Consider the following 15,242-nt stretch of genomic DNA (forward strand, 5'->3'; position numbering starts at 1 on the left):
CTAAAACAATAAAACATTCCATCGTTTAAAATTACCTTAATTAACTAAAAAAAATTCAACTCTATGCAATTTATAGCTGGAATATTCGTTCTGAAAACAATGTTATAGAAAATGATTGTTATATTTAAAATTATCGTCTTAATTTCACTGTTAATTAATTATTGAACACTTGATATAGAAGAATCTTTCTAGGTTATTAGCTACATTTTAATTTAAAAAAGCAAGAGGAAATAAAGTAGATTATTTCTTACCCATTTTATATAAATTTCTTTGGTAAAATGTATCGTGCGGATGACGATTTTTGAAAAAAAATTATTACATTTTTTATTAAAAATTTCATTAGTTAAAAACTACTACGCAAGTATTCAAATTAATTGTGAAGTAGAACACAATTATATCTTTCGAAACAAAAAAATACTTGCGGGCGATCTAATATTAACCAACATAAATTGTTTTGCAAACCAGATTTTTGTAGGAAGACTTTGATACTAAAGTGATATTTTTGCCCACATGATTTTGAATATAGACCGTTTGTTTGCCTTGTTAATTTTATTTTATTTTTATAGAGAGACATTCAGATAAACAATACTTCAAGAATTATACCAAAAGATTCCAACCAATCAACGCTACTTGTTTTTTTTTTAGTTTTATATGATTAATACTTTGTTGCTTATATACTTTTATCTAACAGAAACATGAAAAGATGAGAAGTCGACGCCTGAAATAAATAAGAACTTTGATCTATAGTTTACTGTATTATTTAGATTTTTTTAATTATTTACAAACGTAAATATATTTCAAGGAGTTCGCTGGTGTTGTGGGCAATAAGAGCAATTTATATTAATTTTTGGTAATTCTTTGTTTTATAATATCTATCTAACATTTTTTGGAAAGGTAATTTTATTTAAATAAGCAAAACAATAATTTTTTATGCAACAAAAAAAGTGTTTCAGTATTACAGTAAATAGTTACAGCATAAATAAAACAAGTAGAGTAATTTAAAAACTCGATATAAATCTGAGATTTCATGTAAATTTTTTTTTTTCTAACCTAGATAATTAATTCAATTTTAAATAATCGTGCAATTTAACAAATTAAATTATAGCGTTTTATGTAAATGTATGTTTTAATACCGGAATAATATGATAATTTTTAATGAATAAATCTGTGGCAAAATTAATTTAATTCACGCTCTACGGTCAATTAAACCTGATTAGATTTTGTCCATACTTGTAGACACGTGCGGTTTTATATGAGGGCACACCTAGGCATAATTTTCTTCAGCATCGTAAAAAAGTATATCTCAATGTCTCAATGAAATTTATTAGTTCTATAATAAGCTTTGATTCATTTGGTTTCACAGATCGTCGATTCCAGCCACTCGCATTTGCATTGCGTGCAAATCAATTGGCAAATACCATTCATAAAATAATAATTAAATGCAAACAGACTATGAACAACAGATGCTAATAACGCAGGAAATAAACAATACGCAAATATTAAATTAATTAACGACCTTCGCTAATGAAATATTCTTAGAAATTAATGAATGTCTACCGGCCGCCCCATGTGGAAGAAAAATGACTATAATCGTCATTTAATAAAGTACCTCGCATCATGATTACTTATCTTAGAACACTTTAAGGAAGATAATAAATGAAAGTGAAATGATTCAAACTTCTTAATTGATTAATATTAAATTAAAATATTAAAATTTGTTTTTTTTTTGCGATATATCCAAGGCATTGTATACATGATACGAAATTCATGCGAGCACAAATATTACTCGAGAGAAGTAAAAAGATCGAACATACTTTTTATAAGTCATCAAATAATAGTTACTGAGTGCAATATGATAAGGTGACCATATTTTTTACATGAAATTCGGGACGGGGGGGGGGGGGGGCGTTATATGCCCATTTTTTGGGTTCAAATTTTCTAGTTGAAATATATTTAAGAATATATATTGGCAATCAAACATTTCTAAGAATCCGGGACAAGGCGGAAAATCGGGACTGTCCCAATCCGGAACGTATTGTCACCTTAAATATGATATCAAATCGAATACGGAATTTAAAAATCCGGTATAAAATCATTAAGTTAAAAATGTATATTGTTGAAAAGCTTAAGCTAAAACTTTATTTATATACCTTATTTATTTAACTTATTTTTTTTTTTGGCCTCGGTTACACTTAGAGCATTTAGCCAACTACAACATTTCATTTTTATATTCTATACTGTATCTCCGTAGGTAACTTACATATAAACATATACGTATAAGAGACCCTCATAACCATTTTCTTATAAATATTCTGAAATTCAGGACGATTCATGAACCCATAGAAGAGAAAATATAAACCTGCATAAAATTAGCAAATATTGCTTCATATGGGCATTATATCATTAACAAGACCACAGTTTTAAAACCTTATAATTTCATTCGCTTCATACGACAACGTCTTAATTACCCAATTTTAATATTATTAATCTGACATTGCGAGATGTTCAATACTCATATATTACACAAAAGAATAAACAATAATTCATCGGAAGGTAATTGTCATGATTGATTAATATAATGTTTATTTATAGTATTTCTTGGCAGCGGTCATGGATTTTTTATAACAGTACCATCGTACGCATCGAGCATTTAAAACATTCAAGGTTTTTATTTGCAGTTGTCAGCTTAGAAAAAGTTCTAAAATACGTTTTTTAACAACTATTACCGTGATTTCTTAATATTTAGCAGCCACATTATTTTAACTAAATTTAATTATTACATAATATTTCTGATTAGAATGTTAGTGTTCCATACATAAAATATATCAATAATACCAGTCGAGTTTGTGATTACCATTTTCTTGAATATTTTAGCCCAAAAAATAAATATAAGTATATTTTGCTAATCGAAATTTTCAAATTAAAATGTGCAAAAAACTATATTAATTCTTGAATTTTGAGTATTAATATTCAGTATCTTTTTATAACACAAAAAATAAATTTATTATAATAAATTGGTTATAATTATATCATTTATTTTATATTAATGATTCTTTAACAATTTCATTTCTAGGGTTTTATTTTGTTATTAAATCTAAAAAAAATAATCTAAAAACACTCAACAAAATGGAACAGGATTCAATCAACAAACATTCTTCTGCATACTTGAGACATTTACATGAAAAACAATATAATAGTAATTATATTTTAGCCTTGCGAAGGTCAGATTTCAGAGATGAGTTAACTAACTGTGAAAGTATATGAGGCGTAAGAAATTTCTCATTGTCATTTTACACCTCAGTGCCCTGAAAAAACCTTTTGCAATATATTTATGATATTAATTTTTAAGCAAAATATCATATCACATAGTCTAGACATGGAAATCGAACCCTCTGTTTTGCATAATAGTAGAATCCCATTTAGAACTATAATGTGTATCTAAATAAATACTGCTAAACCTAGAAACTAATCACTCATAAGTACTCAAATATTTATAATCGCAATTGCTGTTACATTTGTTGATTGAATTAAAAATTAATATTTTAACCACAAATTAATATTTTCATTATAGGGTTCAAACATCAATTGCAACACAGCAATGGAGAAGAAGGATGCAATTTTCGATAGAGTTCTAGATTCCATCGGTAGCGATGGAAAGTTCCAACATCGCTTTAATTATCTCTACAATGTATTTTTCGCTGTGGTGGCAGCAATGCCTTGTATGAATATCATTTTAGCAATGTCAGTTCCTGATCACTGGTGCCATGTACCAGGACGGGAAAACACAAACTATACATTGGAAGAATGGAAAAGACTCACATTACCTGTGTAAGTAGAAGAAATTAGAATATAAAGCTCTAATCCAGATACTGTTTAAATGAATGTTAAATGTTGGTAATTATAGTAAAGCCAGTACAAATTTGTAACATATTAATTACGGTATCTTCAAATAAGACAATTCCCAAATATAAAGTTTGTTAGCAAAGCTCTCATTTTTTTATAAAGACATAGTTCAGGGGTTTATCAAAATATTAAGGAGCCACAAAAAAGGGTAGGGAGGTGCAAGTAACTTGTGTGAGGATAAAATACTAGTTGCATCAAGGCTAATTATAATTTAGTGAAAGGATTTTTTTTAAATTTTATTTATCTATAGAACACCGAATTAAACTAGTTTCATGAACAATTAAACAAGTTACATGAACCTCCCGATATGTGTAAATAATCGACTTAATCAATAATGAACAAATTAATTAATGAGTGATTAGAAGTATTCCGAGAGGATTTATTACACATAATTGAAAACGCACGAACACGTTAACTCGGAGTATTTTCTAAAAGCAAATTTTCACAAATCAATAATTTTTATAATTGAACCAGCTTTCGTATGACGTTAATGGTTTAGTATGTTCATTAAGACCAAGTGATCTATCGATATACCAAGTAAATCACCTAATTTTAATTTTAACAAACGTCAACAAAACTACTCATTTTCTCAAACTTTGATGAATTTTTAAAGTTAAACTACTTGTCGTAAAGCCGTAATATTTTAGTAAGTTCTATAAGACCATGATATACATCGCCAAATAAGTTTCATAAAAATCGGCGTAATTTTTTTTTCAACAGTTAATTACAAGAAAACGGCTCGGTAGATTTTCACCTAAAACTAATCAGTGTTATTCTCAACACATACCTTTCGAACAGTTTTTGATTTTCTAAACTCGATTCGGAAGGATGAGCTTAAATGTAGACGAAAAGTTTAACACTCTTTCCAAATTACAAAGAAACGGCTCGGCAGATCGTCTGACAAACTATAGTGCTCATTGAGATACATCGAATGGCTTTTAAATTTTTGAAATCGGTCGAACCGTTTTTGAGAAAACGTCGATTTACGGCAACAAATCTGTTCACATACACGCACACACATACACACACACATAAACACACACACATACTTTTTTCCAAATTTGGTCTCATTCGATTCAGAATGACTTGAAACTTCGAGAATACAAAATTAGCGAATCGGATTTTTTGATGAAAATATAAACTTCTCCTTCGGAAAGTTAATCAATCAATATCCTAATCAAATATATCAATTGCAGAACTATAAAACTTAATATGCATATCAATAATTGCATTAACATAACTAAAATTATCAATGTCAATCAACAAAAACCAAATTGCATCTTATTGAAAGTTTTCAACATTCCAATTAATTGATCTGATTATATTTTCACTAACAATTTGCATGTTCATTTTTAATTCAGTTATAATTAAATTTTCAATTGATAATTTTGTATTCAACATGTGTAAATTCTGTAAATAGCATGTATTATAGGCAGTGATGTAGTATAGATGATAACTTCAAATGTATTTAAATTATGTATTTAATAATCATTTACTTATCATAAATAATTAATTTTATGCCTTAGGTCTGTAGACACAAGAGGCCTTGAAACGCTGAGTTCGTGCGAGATGTACAACGCCTCGGACTGGACAGACAGTTCTGAAGTTCAGAATTCTCCAATAACGGGTAATTACCTGCACCTCTGTCAATAAATTCAGATAATAGATATATCATATGATAGTAATAAATTAATTTAAAAAGTTGTATATACAGAACCTCAGAAGAAAGATTTATGAAAATGTCAGGCGTTTGCGTAAATGGCAAATATAAAAATTGTTTTTACGGTATTGGGTGCTTGTAATGCATATGGGATATAATAATATAGAATATTTATAAATAGAGAAAGCGGTACAAAAATCTACACAAATACGTGAATACCTGAATTCAACATACAATATATTACTCCCACACAAAAATATGAATATCATCATGTGGACGCATAGACGTAAAACATGTACCAACCAATATATTTATTTCTTTCGAGCACAACGCCTAGTAAAAATCATTAACCTATTTCCATTTTGTATGAAACGAGTACATTTTTAAACGAAGTACAGATAAAATATGTATAAATTGCTTCAAAATCCTTTTTTGACAATTTGCAGTACAATATTTCAATATAATTTTCTAGAATATACAAGATAAGACTCTGTGGACTCTGCATAGTAATAGTAATAGACACATGGGTTTTATGCAACTTATTTGCTTTCTAAGAAGCATCAGGCACCGACAATTTGCAGTTTTTTTTGTTTTTTTTTTTTCAAAAATCTGCGGTATTATGATCTCCGCATATTAGAGCAGGCAGTATCTTTTTGATCTCTAGGAGCAGCTTGTATTTATGTTACGTAGTTACAAAATTTATTAAAACTCTTCTTCGATAATTCAGGTTGTTGGGTTATAATTTAACCCTTGTAGCTGTGGACTGTACTGATTTGTTTGTATATTATGTATTTGTTGCAGTTCTAATTACAATCACTGATTTGTCCCTAAGTTATAATTGAAGAAGATTTATTTATTGGTTATTTATTGTACATGTTGTTTCGCGGACTTTTTTTTTAGAAGTGAACAACTAGTTCAATTAAAACACTCCGCTACCCCCTCTATCAGGGGTAGCAACCAATCCGTGTAAAGCTCAAAGCCCTGAAGGTTGTCACCTTCATGGCCAATATAATAAAGCGAAAATATGTCAAACACAGCTATTAGTGAACTAATTAAATTATTACCGCAAACGCGAATTGTAGAATCGCGATATGAGGCGATTCGAATAATAACTAGTGACGTTTAATGGCATAGGCCAAATGTTTTCTTCATTCAACTTCATCAACCAAATATCTAACCAACTTACTAAATATTTGCCACAAAAATGCAAGCATTTAGCATATCCCACCACTCCATCATTGGACGATTAATCAAACCTTACGCAATCTATTAATCTTGTATGATAAATCAGTAGTTAAACAGCGATTAAAATTAATGATATGCACTCCAAACAGCAATGTACTTTATAATGCTGTATCATTGCAAATTAACGACCGGTCCATTAACCAGGTGTTATCATATGCAAATATAATTACTATTATTCAACTTTTGTTTTTTATCCTCAGAATGTCAACACGGCTATGAATATGATAAGACGTGGTTCGACCTGACTGTGACGTCGCAAGAAGACTGGGTCTGCGACAAGGAACTGCGTGTGACGAACACGTTCGTCATTGCTAGAATCGGGGAAATGATCGGAGCTTTTGTCTTCGGCCAACTAGGGGACACGTGGGTAGAACTTTTATAAAATTATTTCTATCAGATATTTACAATGTTCTGCGAGGAATGGAACTGGTTCTAGAGTTGGAATCGGTCTGACTTGATTTAAGACTAGGTTCTTATCGTCAAATATCGTCAGCGATAGGATTCTTTTTACCAATGCGTTATATCTGATTCCAAAGATCGTCTCAAGACTTCATGCGTTTCATGCATGATTATTATTTTTGTTAAGCATATATCTTTTACACAATATGTATAAAGAATATATTTGAACAAATAAAATAATTCTGTTACATTGAGAGAAAGTATAACTCAAATTCGACAATTCAGTTGATTTAGTAAACAATGGACAATACTGATATAATACTTAAAACCTAAAACTTGATAATTTATTAGATTTATCATTTCCAGATAATGTAACATGATTTTATGACATAATAAAAATTATGTACAAGTATAACTAAACTAGTGGGGTGTATGGCATCGTGCCTTAAGGCAAATTGCTGGAACTTCCCGTACAGTAACGAATGTTTTCAAATAGATTATTATTAATATTGTAACATTGTCTAATATTTATAAGAATTATATAAATTGAATTGCAAAGTTGGAATTATTTGTTTAAAGTACATTAGAAGTATAGTCAAAATTAAAAATAAAATCTGAATTATTTTCGATATCAAAAAATTTTTTTTTTTGAAAAAAAAAGTTGAGACTGAATTTTTTTTTTCAAAATCAATTATTTAGTTAAAACAAGCAGAAAGTTTTTGGAATCATTCAAATCGGACGCTTAGTTCTCTCAAAAACTGCTATTTTTGCACATTTAGCTCTGTACCTCCAAAACTGCTGGGCCTGCCTGTACCAAAAAAACTAATCACCCCTTCTCCCCGTCATTACGAATTGAATGTTTTTGGGATCATACAAATCGGACACTCCGATCTCTCAAACACGATTTCTATTTTCTGCACTTTTTGCTTGGTATCTCCTAATCGGCTGGACCTGCCTTTGCCAAAAACTAATCAGCACATCTCCCTATCAATAGGAATCGAATGTTTTTTGAAGCATTCAAATCGGTTGATCCGTGCGCCCAAAAACGTGGACGAAAAATTGTATCCATACATACATACATACATACATACATACATACACACACACACATCCTTTTTTCAAGAAACCTTCAAAACGTCGAGAAATGTAAAAATTTTCAATTTCGATTTTCGGCCCATTACCATAACTTATCTTACGGGAAGTTAATTACCCTACGGGAATTTAATAATATAGATATAATATAAATATAGGTCTAGCATTTTATGAATAATTATATTGCATGTTGGGAGTAATCTTAAATATATATTTATGAATTATAAAAAAACTTTATATAATTATTTCTATTTTATTAGTGTTATAATAATATTTCAAACTTCAATTTTCAGATTAGGCAGAAGACCTGTATTTTACATGAGTTTAGTTCTGATAATAACGGGGAAAGTAATTAACTTATTCTTAACGAGATGGTATTCTTGGTACAGTTTTGGTGCACTTATCGGAGCACTCACACAAATGCCTTTATTCCAGACCGTTATGGTTATTGGAATGGAGATATCAAAAAGGTAACATACTATATTTTCTTCTGCTTGTTTTAAATCTCAAAAAAATTGTAACGTTTCTTGTACTTTTAGTGAGGATAATTCGCATATAGCAATGTTGCAAAACGTTGGATGGACAGTTGGAATATGTCTAATGCCATTAGTAATGTGGTGGCTGAGAAATTGGTTCTACTTCGTAATAGCAACATCATTACCTTTTGCTATGTTTCTGATAAGCAACAAGTTAGTATGCAAAAGTAATATTTAATCATCAATTATTTCATTAATTAAAAATATGAACACCGACTTTTATGTAAGGGACATTACGTCATGTATCATATGAAAAAAGTGTCATGGCTTATATTTATTTTTTATATAATCTTTCAGATATATGATTGAATCCCCGCGCTGGTTGGCAAGTCGAGGAAAAATGGTACAATGTGAAAAAATGTTAAGAAGAATCGCTAAAGTTAATGGCACTACATTAAACGATGATGCATTGGAAATGCTGAAAATACATTCCAGTAACCCTGAGAAAATATATGGGGTTATGAGTTTGTTTTCAAGTTGGAGATTAGCAAGAAATACTATTATGATTGTTACATGCTGGTAAATCAATATAGTCTAATTTAAATATTAATTTAATTATTTTGAATAGCTACGTTTTTTAATTGCTTGAATACTTTAGTCATGATTTTTAATAGCTGATACTTTTAATTCCAGGATCGTGGGCGGTCTTAGTTATTTTTTGTTGATTCTGAATGTAAACAATATGGACGGAAATCCATTCTTAAATTATTTATACCAGGGTCTAGTCGAGATGCCGGCATATATATTTGGAAAATGGGCCACCAATAATATTGGAAGAAGATGGACAGCGGTCATGGCCTTCTCTGTTGCATTTATTGTATCGTTGCCATTACTTCATACGACATTAGGTAATTTCAATCACTTATGTTGTACAACAATATCATAAGTATGTAATAATGATTATTATTATTCGTACTATTTTTCTAAACAAACTATTATAAACAAGCTCTAAAATTTTATTCAGGTACCTACTAAATTTGTATCGATTTTTATGAATAACAAGAGAATTTGAAATTGATATTAAATAAATAAGTTATCTAACAGATTTTGTTTTGTACTATATATTATGTTTTTTTCTCTCTATTACTTTTAACTTATTAAATCGCCTGAACAGTTTGTAACTGCACTAACCTCAACAGTAAAGTAATATGTTGATTTGTCGATATATCTTATTTTATTTTGAACAAACACAAGTATTTTCTTTAAAGATGCCTTCTCTATTCCAGATCCGGAACTACATATTTATACTAGTGTTCTAACAGTGCTAATAAAATTCTGCATAAGCACATCATTTTATGTGATGATGGTACAAGGCGTTGAAATTTATCCAACATGCTTGAGACAAACTGGGATTGCCTTGGGAGTACTATCAGGCAATGCTCTCGGAGTTGTTGGACCGTATGTCGTATATTTGGTAATAAAACAATATTATTATTAAAGTTGTAAAATTTGTTTTATTTTGAAGTAAGTAAGCAAAAAATAGTTTGAATCTTCCTTAAATTTCAATGATAATTAAATATCTTCAACTGACAATGATCTACTAAATTTACATATTATCGAGATAAAGCTGGCTGTAAATGAACATTCATTTATTCTTGAATAGCTCGAAATAATAATTGGCAAATCACACAAACATTAAAATTTGGGGGAAAGAATCTCGAAGCGTTTGACTTTATAACGATGAGTTCAAATATGGACTATGAATACCCTGATATCAGTCAGTAGTGATATCAGTTTTCATTGGAAAATATAGTGCCAAATAGTCACCAGTCCAATATAGCGTTAAGAGATTTTACTGCAATAATTTCAAAAATCGAACTGGTTACCGTTCAAAAATTAATAAAATAAATCATAGTTACAGAAGACCTTATTTAAATGCCCACTAACAGCGTAAAAATAAAAGACCTAGAAATAAGCAATCGTTCGCAATTAGATTTTTCACCATTTTCAAATAGTTTATATGTTAGTAACTAAAATTCATTTATTATAACTTGACTTATAATCTTTCAGGGAACTGCTTACGACGCTCGATACCCATATCTGATCTTAAGTTTACTCATGTTAATTGGACTGACTGCCCAATTACTTTCACCTGAAACATTACATCAGAAACTACCCGAAACATTAGCCGACGCCCAAGTTTTTGGTTCAGATCAAAAATTTTGGGCATTGCCAAAGAAAAATAATCACGATATCCTTCTTCAAGATGAAAAAATGAAGATATCATATCCTTAAAAAACAAATGTAAATTTATGAGAAAATGAGGAATGCTTATGGATATTTTGAGTGATTTGTGATGATTAATATTTAACTATTAGAAAATAAGTAGAGCCAATTTCTTTCCAATGTTCTTAAATTTAATTATTTATAAGATAGTTATTAATTATTGTTAGAATGTAATTATTCTAAGAAATTCAAATCAATATCATGACACCTATGTAAGATATAAAAAGTGATATTCCATTAATGTTATGTATTATATTAATTTCTCCAATATATTTAGTATTTGTAAAAATTATTTTATTATAAAATAAATAATATAAGCAAGTATTTGTAAAAAGTATTTTATTCTTAAAACCGTGTTAACGAAAAAGGAGTAGGTATATTGGCAATTCTGACCAATAATAAACGTTAGTTTTATTATTCTTGTGTATTCTATTAATACATAGATATTTTAATATTAAAAACCATGGGTTGTTTGTCAAGCCCTGATAAGAATTTAATGTAAACTATTCGTATTAAATAAAATTGTAATTCATTATCTATGATGTCTGATAATGATGTTTGTGAATGAATAAGTCTTTGACTACTATGTCTGAAATTGTGGATCAATCTATTGCAAATGAATTGGAATTTGAAAAAGTTCGGAAGCAAGTCAGAGTAATTTTCACTTATCTACTTAACTACTTTTAAAAAAACTCACAAAAGGGAAACTACATTAGATACCTCATTAACAAAAAGGTAAAACTTATTCTAAATTTTTTTCACTTTTCTGCTATTTACATAGAAACGGCTTGGCTGATCGTCGCGTAAAAATTGATAACGCTAGTCCTTATTGAATAAATGAGCATCATTAAATTTGCTTTTAAATTTTCGAAATGGCCGTTTTTGGAGAAACTCGACGTCGATTTACGGCAAACAATCTATTCATGCATATACACACGCACACACACACACATACTTTTTCTAAATTCGGTCTCATTCGATTCAGAATAGCTCTTGACGAGTCGAGAAAACATAAATTAGCAATTTGGATTTTTTTGATAAAAACAAAACTTTTTTCCTTAGGGAAAAAAAAAAACAGAATCTGATCTGATCAATCATAAATAAACTGAATGTTTTATAAAATATATGAATGTGATAGTTAAGAACTAACTTTACAAGCAACCTTATCATAATCTAATAAATATTTATCTATATCTATATAAAAAGACCAATATGATGACTACTGTAATTTAAATCATTATTATTATCAGTCAACGTGCCGTACTAGTTGCATACATATTACAAAACGGAGCAGATTATTAAAATTAAAACATGAATGCACCGAAACAAATTCATGTTATACACGGCAATAAACACAATACTAAACACACAGATTGTTTTTATTTGCAGAATATTCGTTATCAAATGTAAAGATGCTTTTTTTATTCAAGAAATTTATATAATTATCGTGACCGAACCATTTAATACCGAGTGTCATCAAATAATAGACAAGATCTTGTTCCAGTTGTGCCAGTTGTGGCGATATGAGTTAATGAGTGAGTTGTTGGATTAGTGACACCACCAATCTCTACTAACAATTTAGTTGTGTGAAGTGTATTAAAGAATTAATTGTAGTTTAAATTTAGGCATACAAATTATTCTTATACAATAATTTACTACTGTTTAATTTATAATTACAATAATTAAAAAAAAAAACTTCAAAATATTTCGAGTGAATAAAAGCTTTACACAGTTACAATTCACAATTTATTTTTGTGAAATAATTCAACCGGTATAACTGAAATACAAGGAGTTGCATTATTTTTATATAGTGTATTGAAATAGTACAGCAGAATAAAAATACGATAGGGTTTGAGAAAATAATCAAGTTAAAAAGTAGTAGGTCTATAATCTTCAACTTCAGCAATATATCAACTAAGGTAATGTCAATATGTTTGAATTTGCAAAAAATGATGGAGTTTTGTCCAATAGTCGTTCGATATTTATGTTTTTAATTAATATTTTCACTAATATTTAGCATATTTTCGATCTATATTATGAAAATTGATATCAGGCAGTCAGCAACAAGAAAATGTATTTCCATAGAAAAATATGATGAATATAATATATATATATATTATATATATATATATATATATTTTTTGATCGACACCGCTAGGATAATGGTAAACTTTATGGTAACAATTTAGGAAAACTCTCAGCAAATCAAGAAATGCTAAGTGATCGCTACAAAATTTTTCTCATCATTCAGTGTATAGATTATATAAATCACGTTCAATGTTTTGATGACTTACACTACCTGAACAGATAGAACAGATAGTTCATAATTTCCCATTATCACTTCGTTATCTCACAATTGTATTCGAATCATGGTTCATGAATTACATGTCGATGCAGTTGATTTATCTGAATAATTATATGAGTAAAAACGACGTCCTTCATAATTTGAAGATATCATGGTTAAATTTTTATTAAGATTACAACAGACAGTTCTGAAAGCTTTGGAATGTAATATTGCCGAAGTTTCAGAACTGAAATATTTATTTATAATAGATATGCAATTTTGCTTCATATCTGGTAAAGGTTCAAAATATCTTCATATTTGGTAAAGTATGAAATTTGAACAATTTGGATTCAATGTATTTTTTGTTTGTTTGTTATTTAGAGCAAACCGAATGCATTAAGCATTGCTTATTAAGAATATCGTTATCAGAAGGCAATCCATTAATTGTCCTTACTATCTTAGGTATAGTTTATTTTTCGTAAAAATGCCATGTTCTAATATGTATATGTGATGCACTCATTTTTGACTCCAAAAGAGACCTGATCTCCAACAATTGCATGTTTGAGTCAATAGAATGTTTAGTCATTATCCTGGAAATTTTAGAATGAAATAAATGACCAGAATCTTGTCATCAAGTAAAATCAATGTTCTGCAGGATTTTAAATAATTCTTTTCCATGTATGTTTATTTTAGAAAATTTATTGAAAATGGGAAAACGAGATGCAATGTTTGACACTGTAATGCAGTCCGTTGGAAATAATGGACCATTTCAGAAAAGATTCAATTATTTGTACAATCTAATATTTGCAATTGTAGCAGCCATGCCTTGTATGAATATTATTTTGGCCTTATCTGTACCAGATCACTGGTGTCATGTTCCCGGAAGAGAATTTACAAATTATACTATAGACGAATGGAAGAATCTCACTTTACCAAAGTAAGTTTCTAAATTGTTTACTTATTTTTTAAAGTTATCCCAAAAGGATTGAATAGTGCTCATATATACCATATTTATGACCAAAAGTGCGCCCAATACAGAATAAAATGTTTTAGTTCAACTGAATGCAAATTATTAATATTGTATTATTTTATTGAATCATCCAATCCGATATTGCAGAGAAATCAATAATAAAGGTATAGAAGCTCCAAGTTCCTGTAAAATGTACAATATCACAGATGCTAGTGACCTCCATCTGGATTATAATTATTCAATAACAAGTAAGAATTTATAATATTTGATGTTATTTCATATTTTTTTGTAATTATATAACTTTTTTGTCATATTTGCTTGGGATGGCGGAAGTTTATTGCCGTGACAAAGCTTCATAATTCCAACTGACAATTATGGCAGAGCTTAGATTAGTCTTGTGCTCTAAATTTACAAAATTAAATATACACGACCTTGAATCTAGATTAACATATATGAAAAGCACAATAGTCCAATTTAAGGAACTCGAGTTTTGAGTACAGATCCGGGTACTAATATGCATCTTAAAAACTAATAAAAATTTAAGTCAAAATTGTATTTATAATTTTTTTGGCATAATAGTTTATTTACAATACTGCAGTATTCGAGAAGTTTTACTCATAATTAATTTAATATTTATGAATTAACGATTTAATTTAACTAGAATTTGGTACAAACAAAAAAACTGGAGAAGCTTTAAATTTTAGTTTTTAATTTATTACAGTGTTATATTAATAATTTTACATAATTTATTTCAAGAGTGCATTTACGGCTATGAATATGATACCAGGTGGTATGAGCTCACGATACCTTCTCAAGAAGATTGGGTTTGCGACAAAGCTCTTCGAGTCACCAACATGTTTTGTGGTTGCTAGAATTGGCGATATGTTGGGCGCATGATTTTTGGACAAATGGGCGATTAGTGAGTGC

At 29.1% G+C, this 15,242-nt stretch overlaps 2 protein-coding genes across 2 annotated transcripts; both read left to right on the forward strand.

Annotated features, from left to right (window-relative positions):
- Positions 1–3,598: 3,598 nt before the first annotated feature.
- On the forward strand, positions 3,599–11,070 carry LOC113385952 (solute carrier family 22 member 4-like). Its single transcript, XM_026623769.1, has 9 exons — positions 3,599–3,828; positions 5,430–5,530; positions 7,009–7,171; positions 8,593–8,769; positions 8,839–8,988; positions 9,133–9,354; positions 9,469–9,683; positions 10,062–10,249; positions 10,846–11,070. The coding sequence occupies exons 1-9, from the start codon at positions 3,599–3,601 to the stop codon at positions 11,068–11,070; spliced, it is 1,671 nt and encodes a 556-aa protein (XP_026479554.1).
- Positions 11,071–12,898: 1,828 nt separating this feature from the next.
- LOC113385953 lies at positions 12,899–15,187 on the forward strand. The gene is made up of 4 exons (XM_026623771.1): positions 12,899–12,980; positions 14,039–14,282; positions 14,463–14,563; positions 15,072–15,187. Exons 2-4 carry the CDS (start codon positions 14,053–14,055, stop codon positions 15,185–15,187), a joined length of 447 nt encoding a protein of 148 aa, XP_026479556.1. The 5' UTR covers positions 12,899–12,980; positions 14,039–14,052.
- Positions 15,188–15,242: the final 55 nt, after the last annotated feature.

Source organism: Ctenocephalides felis, unplaced genomic scaffold (assembly GCF_003426905.1).
Source record: "Ctenocephalides felis isolate EL2017-DRISC unplaced genomic scaffold, ASM342690v1 CF-g0.4_SCAFFOLD_03571, whole genome shotgun sequence".
Lineage (NCBI taxonomy): Eukaryota > Metazoa > Arthropoda > Insecta > Siphonaptera > Pulicidae > Ctenocephalides > Ctenocephalides felis.

Bases quoted from the DNA above. Each gene is read 5' to 3' on its own strand.
- LOC113385953 (XM_026623771.1), top strand. From the start codon at position 14,053: ATGGGAAAACGAGATGCAATGTTTGACACTGTAATGCAGTCCGTTGGA. The intron at 14,283-14,462 runs GTAAGTTTCTAA...CCGATATTGCAG, and splicing joins AAGAATCTCACTTTACCAAA to AGAAATCAATAATAAAGGTA. The intron at 14,564-15,071 runs GTAAGAATTTAT...ATTTATTTCAAG, and splicing joins TTATAATTATTCAATAACAA to AGTGCATTTACGGCTATGAA.
- LOC113385952 (XM_026623769.1), top strand. From the start codon at position 3,599: ATGGAGAAGAAGGATGCAATTTTCGATAGAGTTCTAGATTCCATCGGT. The intron at 7,172-8,592 runs GTGGGTAGAACT...TTCAATTTTCAG, and splicing joins TTCGGCCAACTAGGGGACAC to ATTAGGCAGAAGACCTGTAT. The intron at 9,684-10,061 runs GTAATTTCAATC...TCTCTATTCCAG, and splicing joins ATTACTTCATACGACATTAG to ATCCGGAACTACATATTTAT.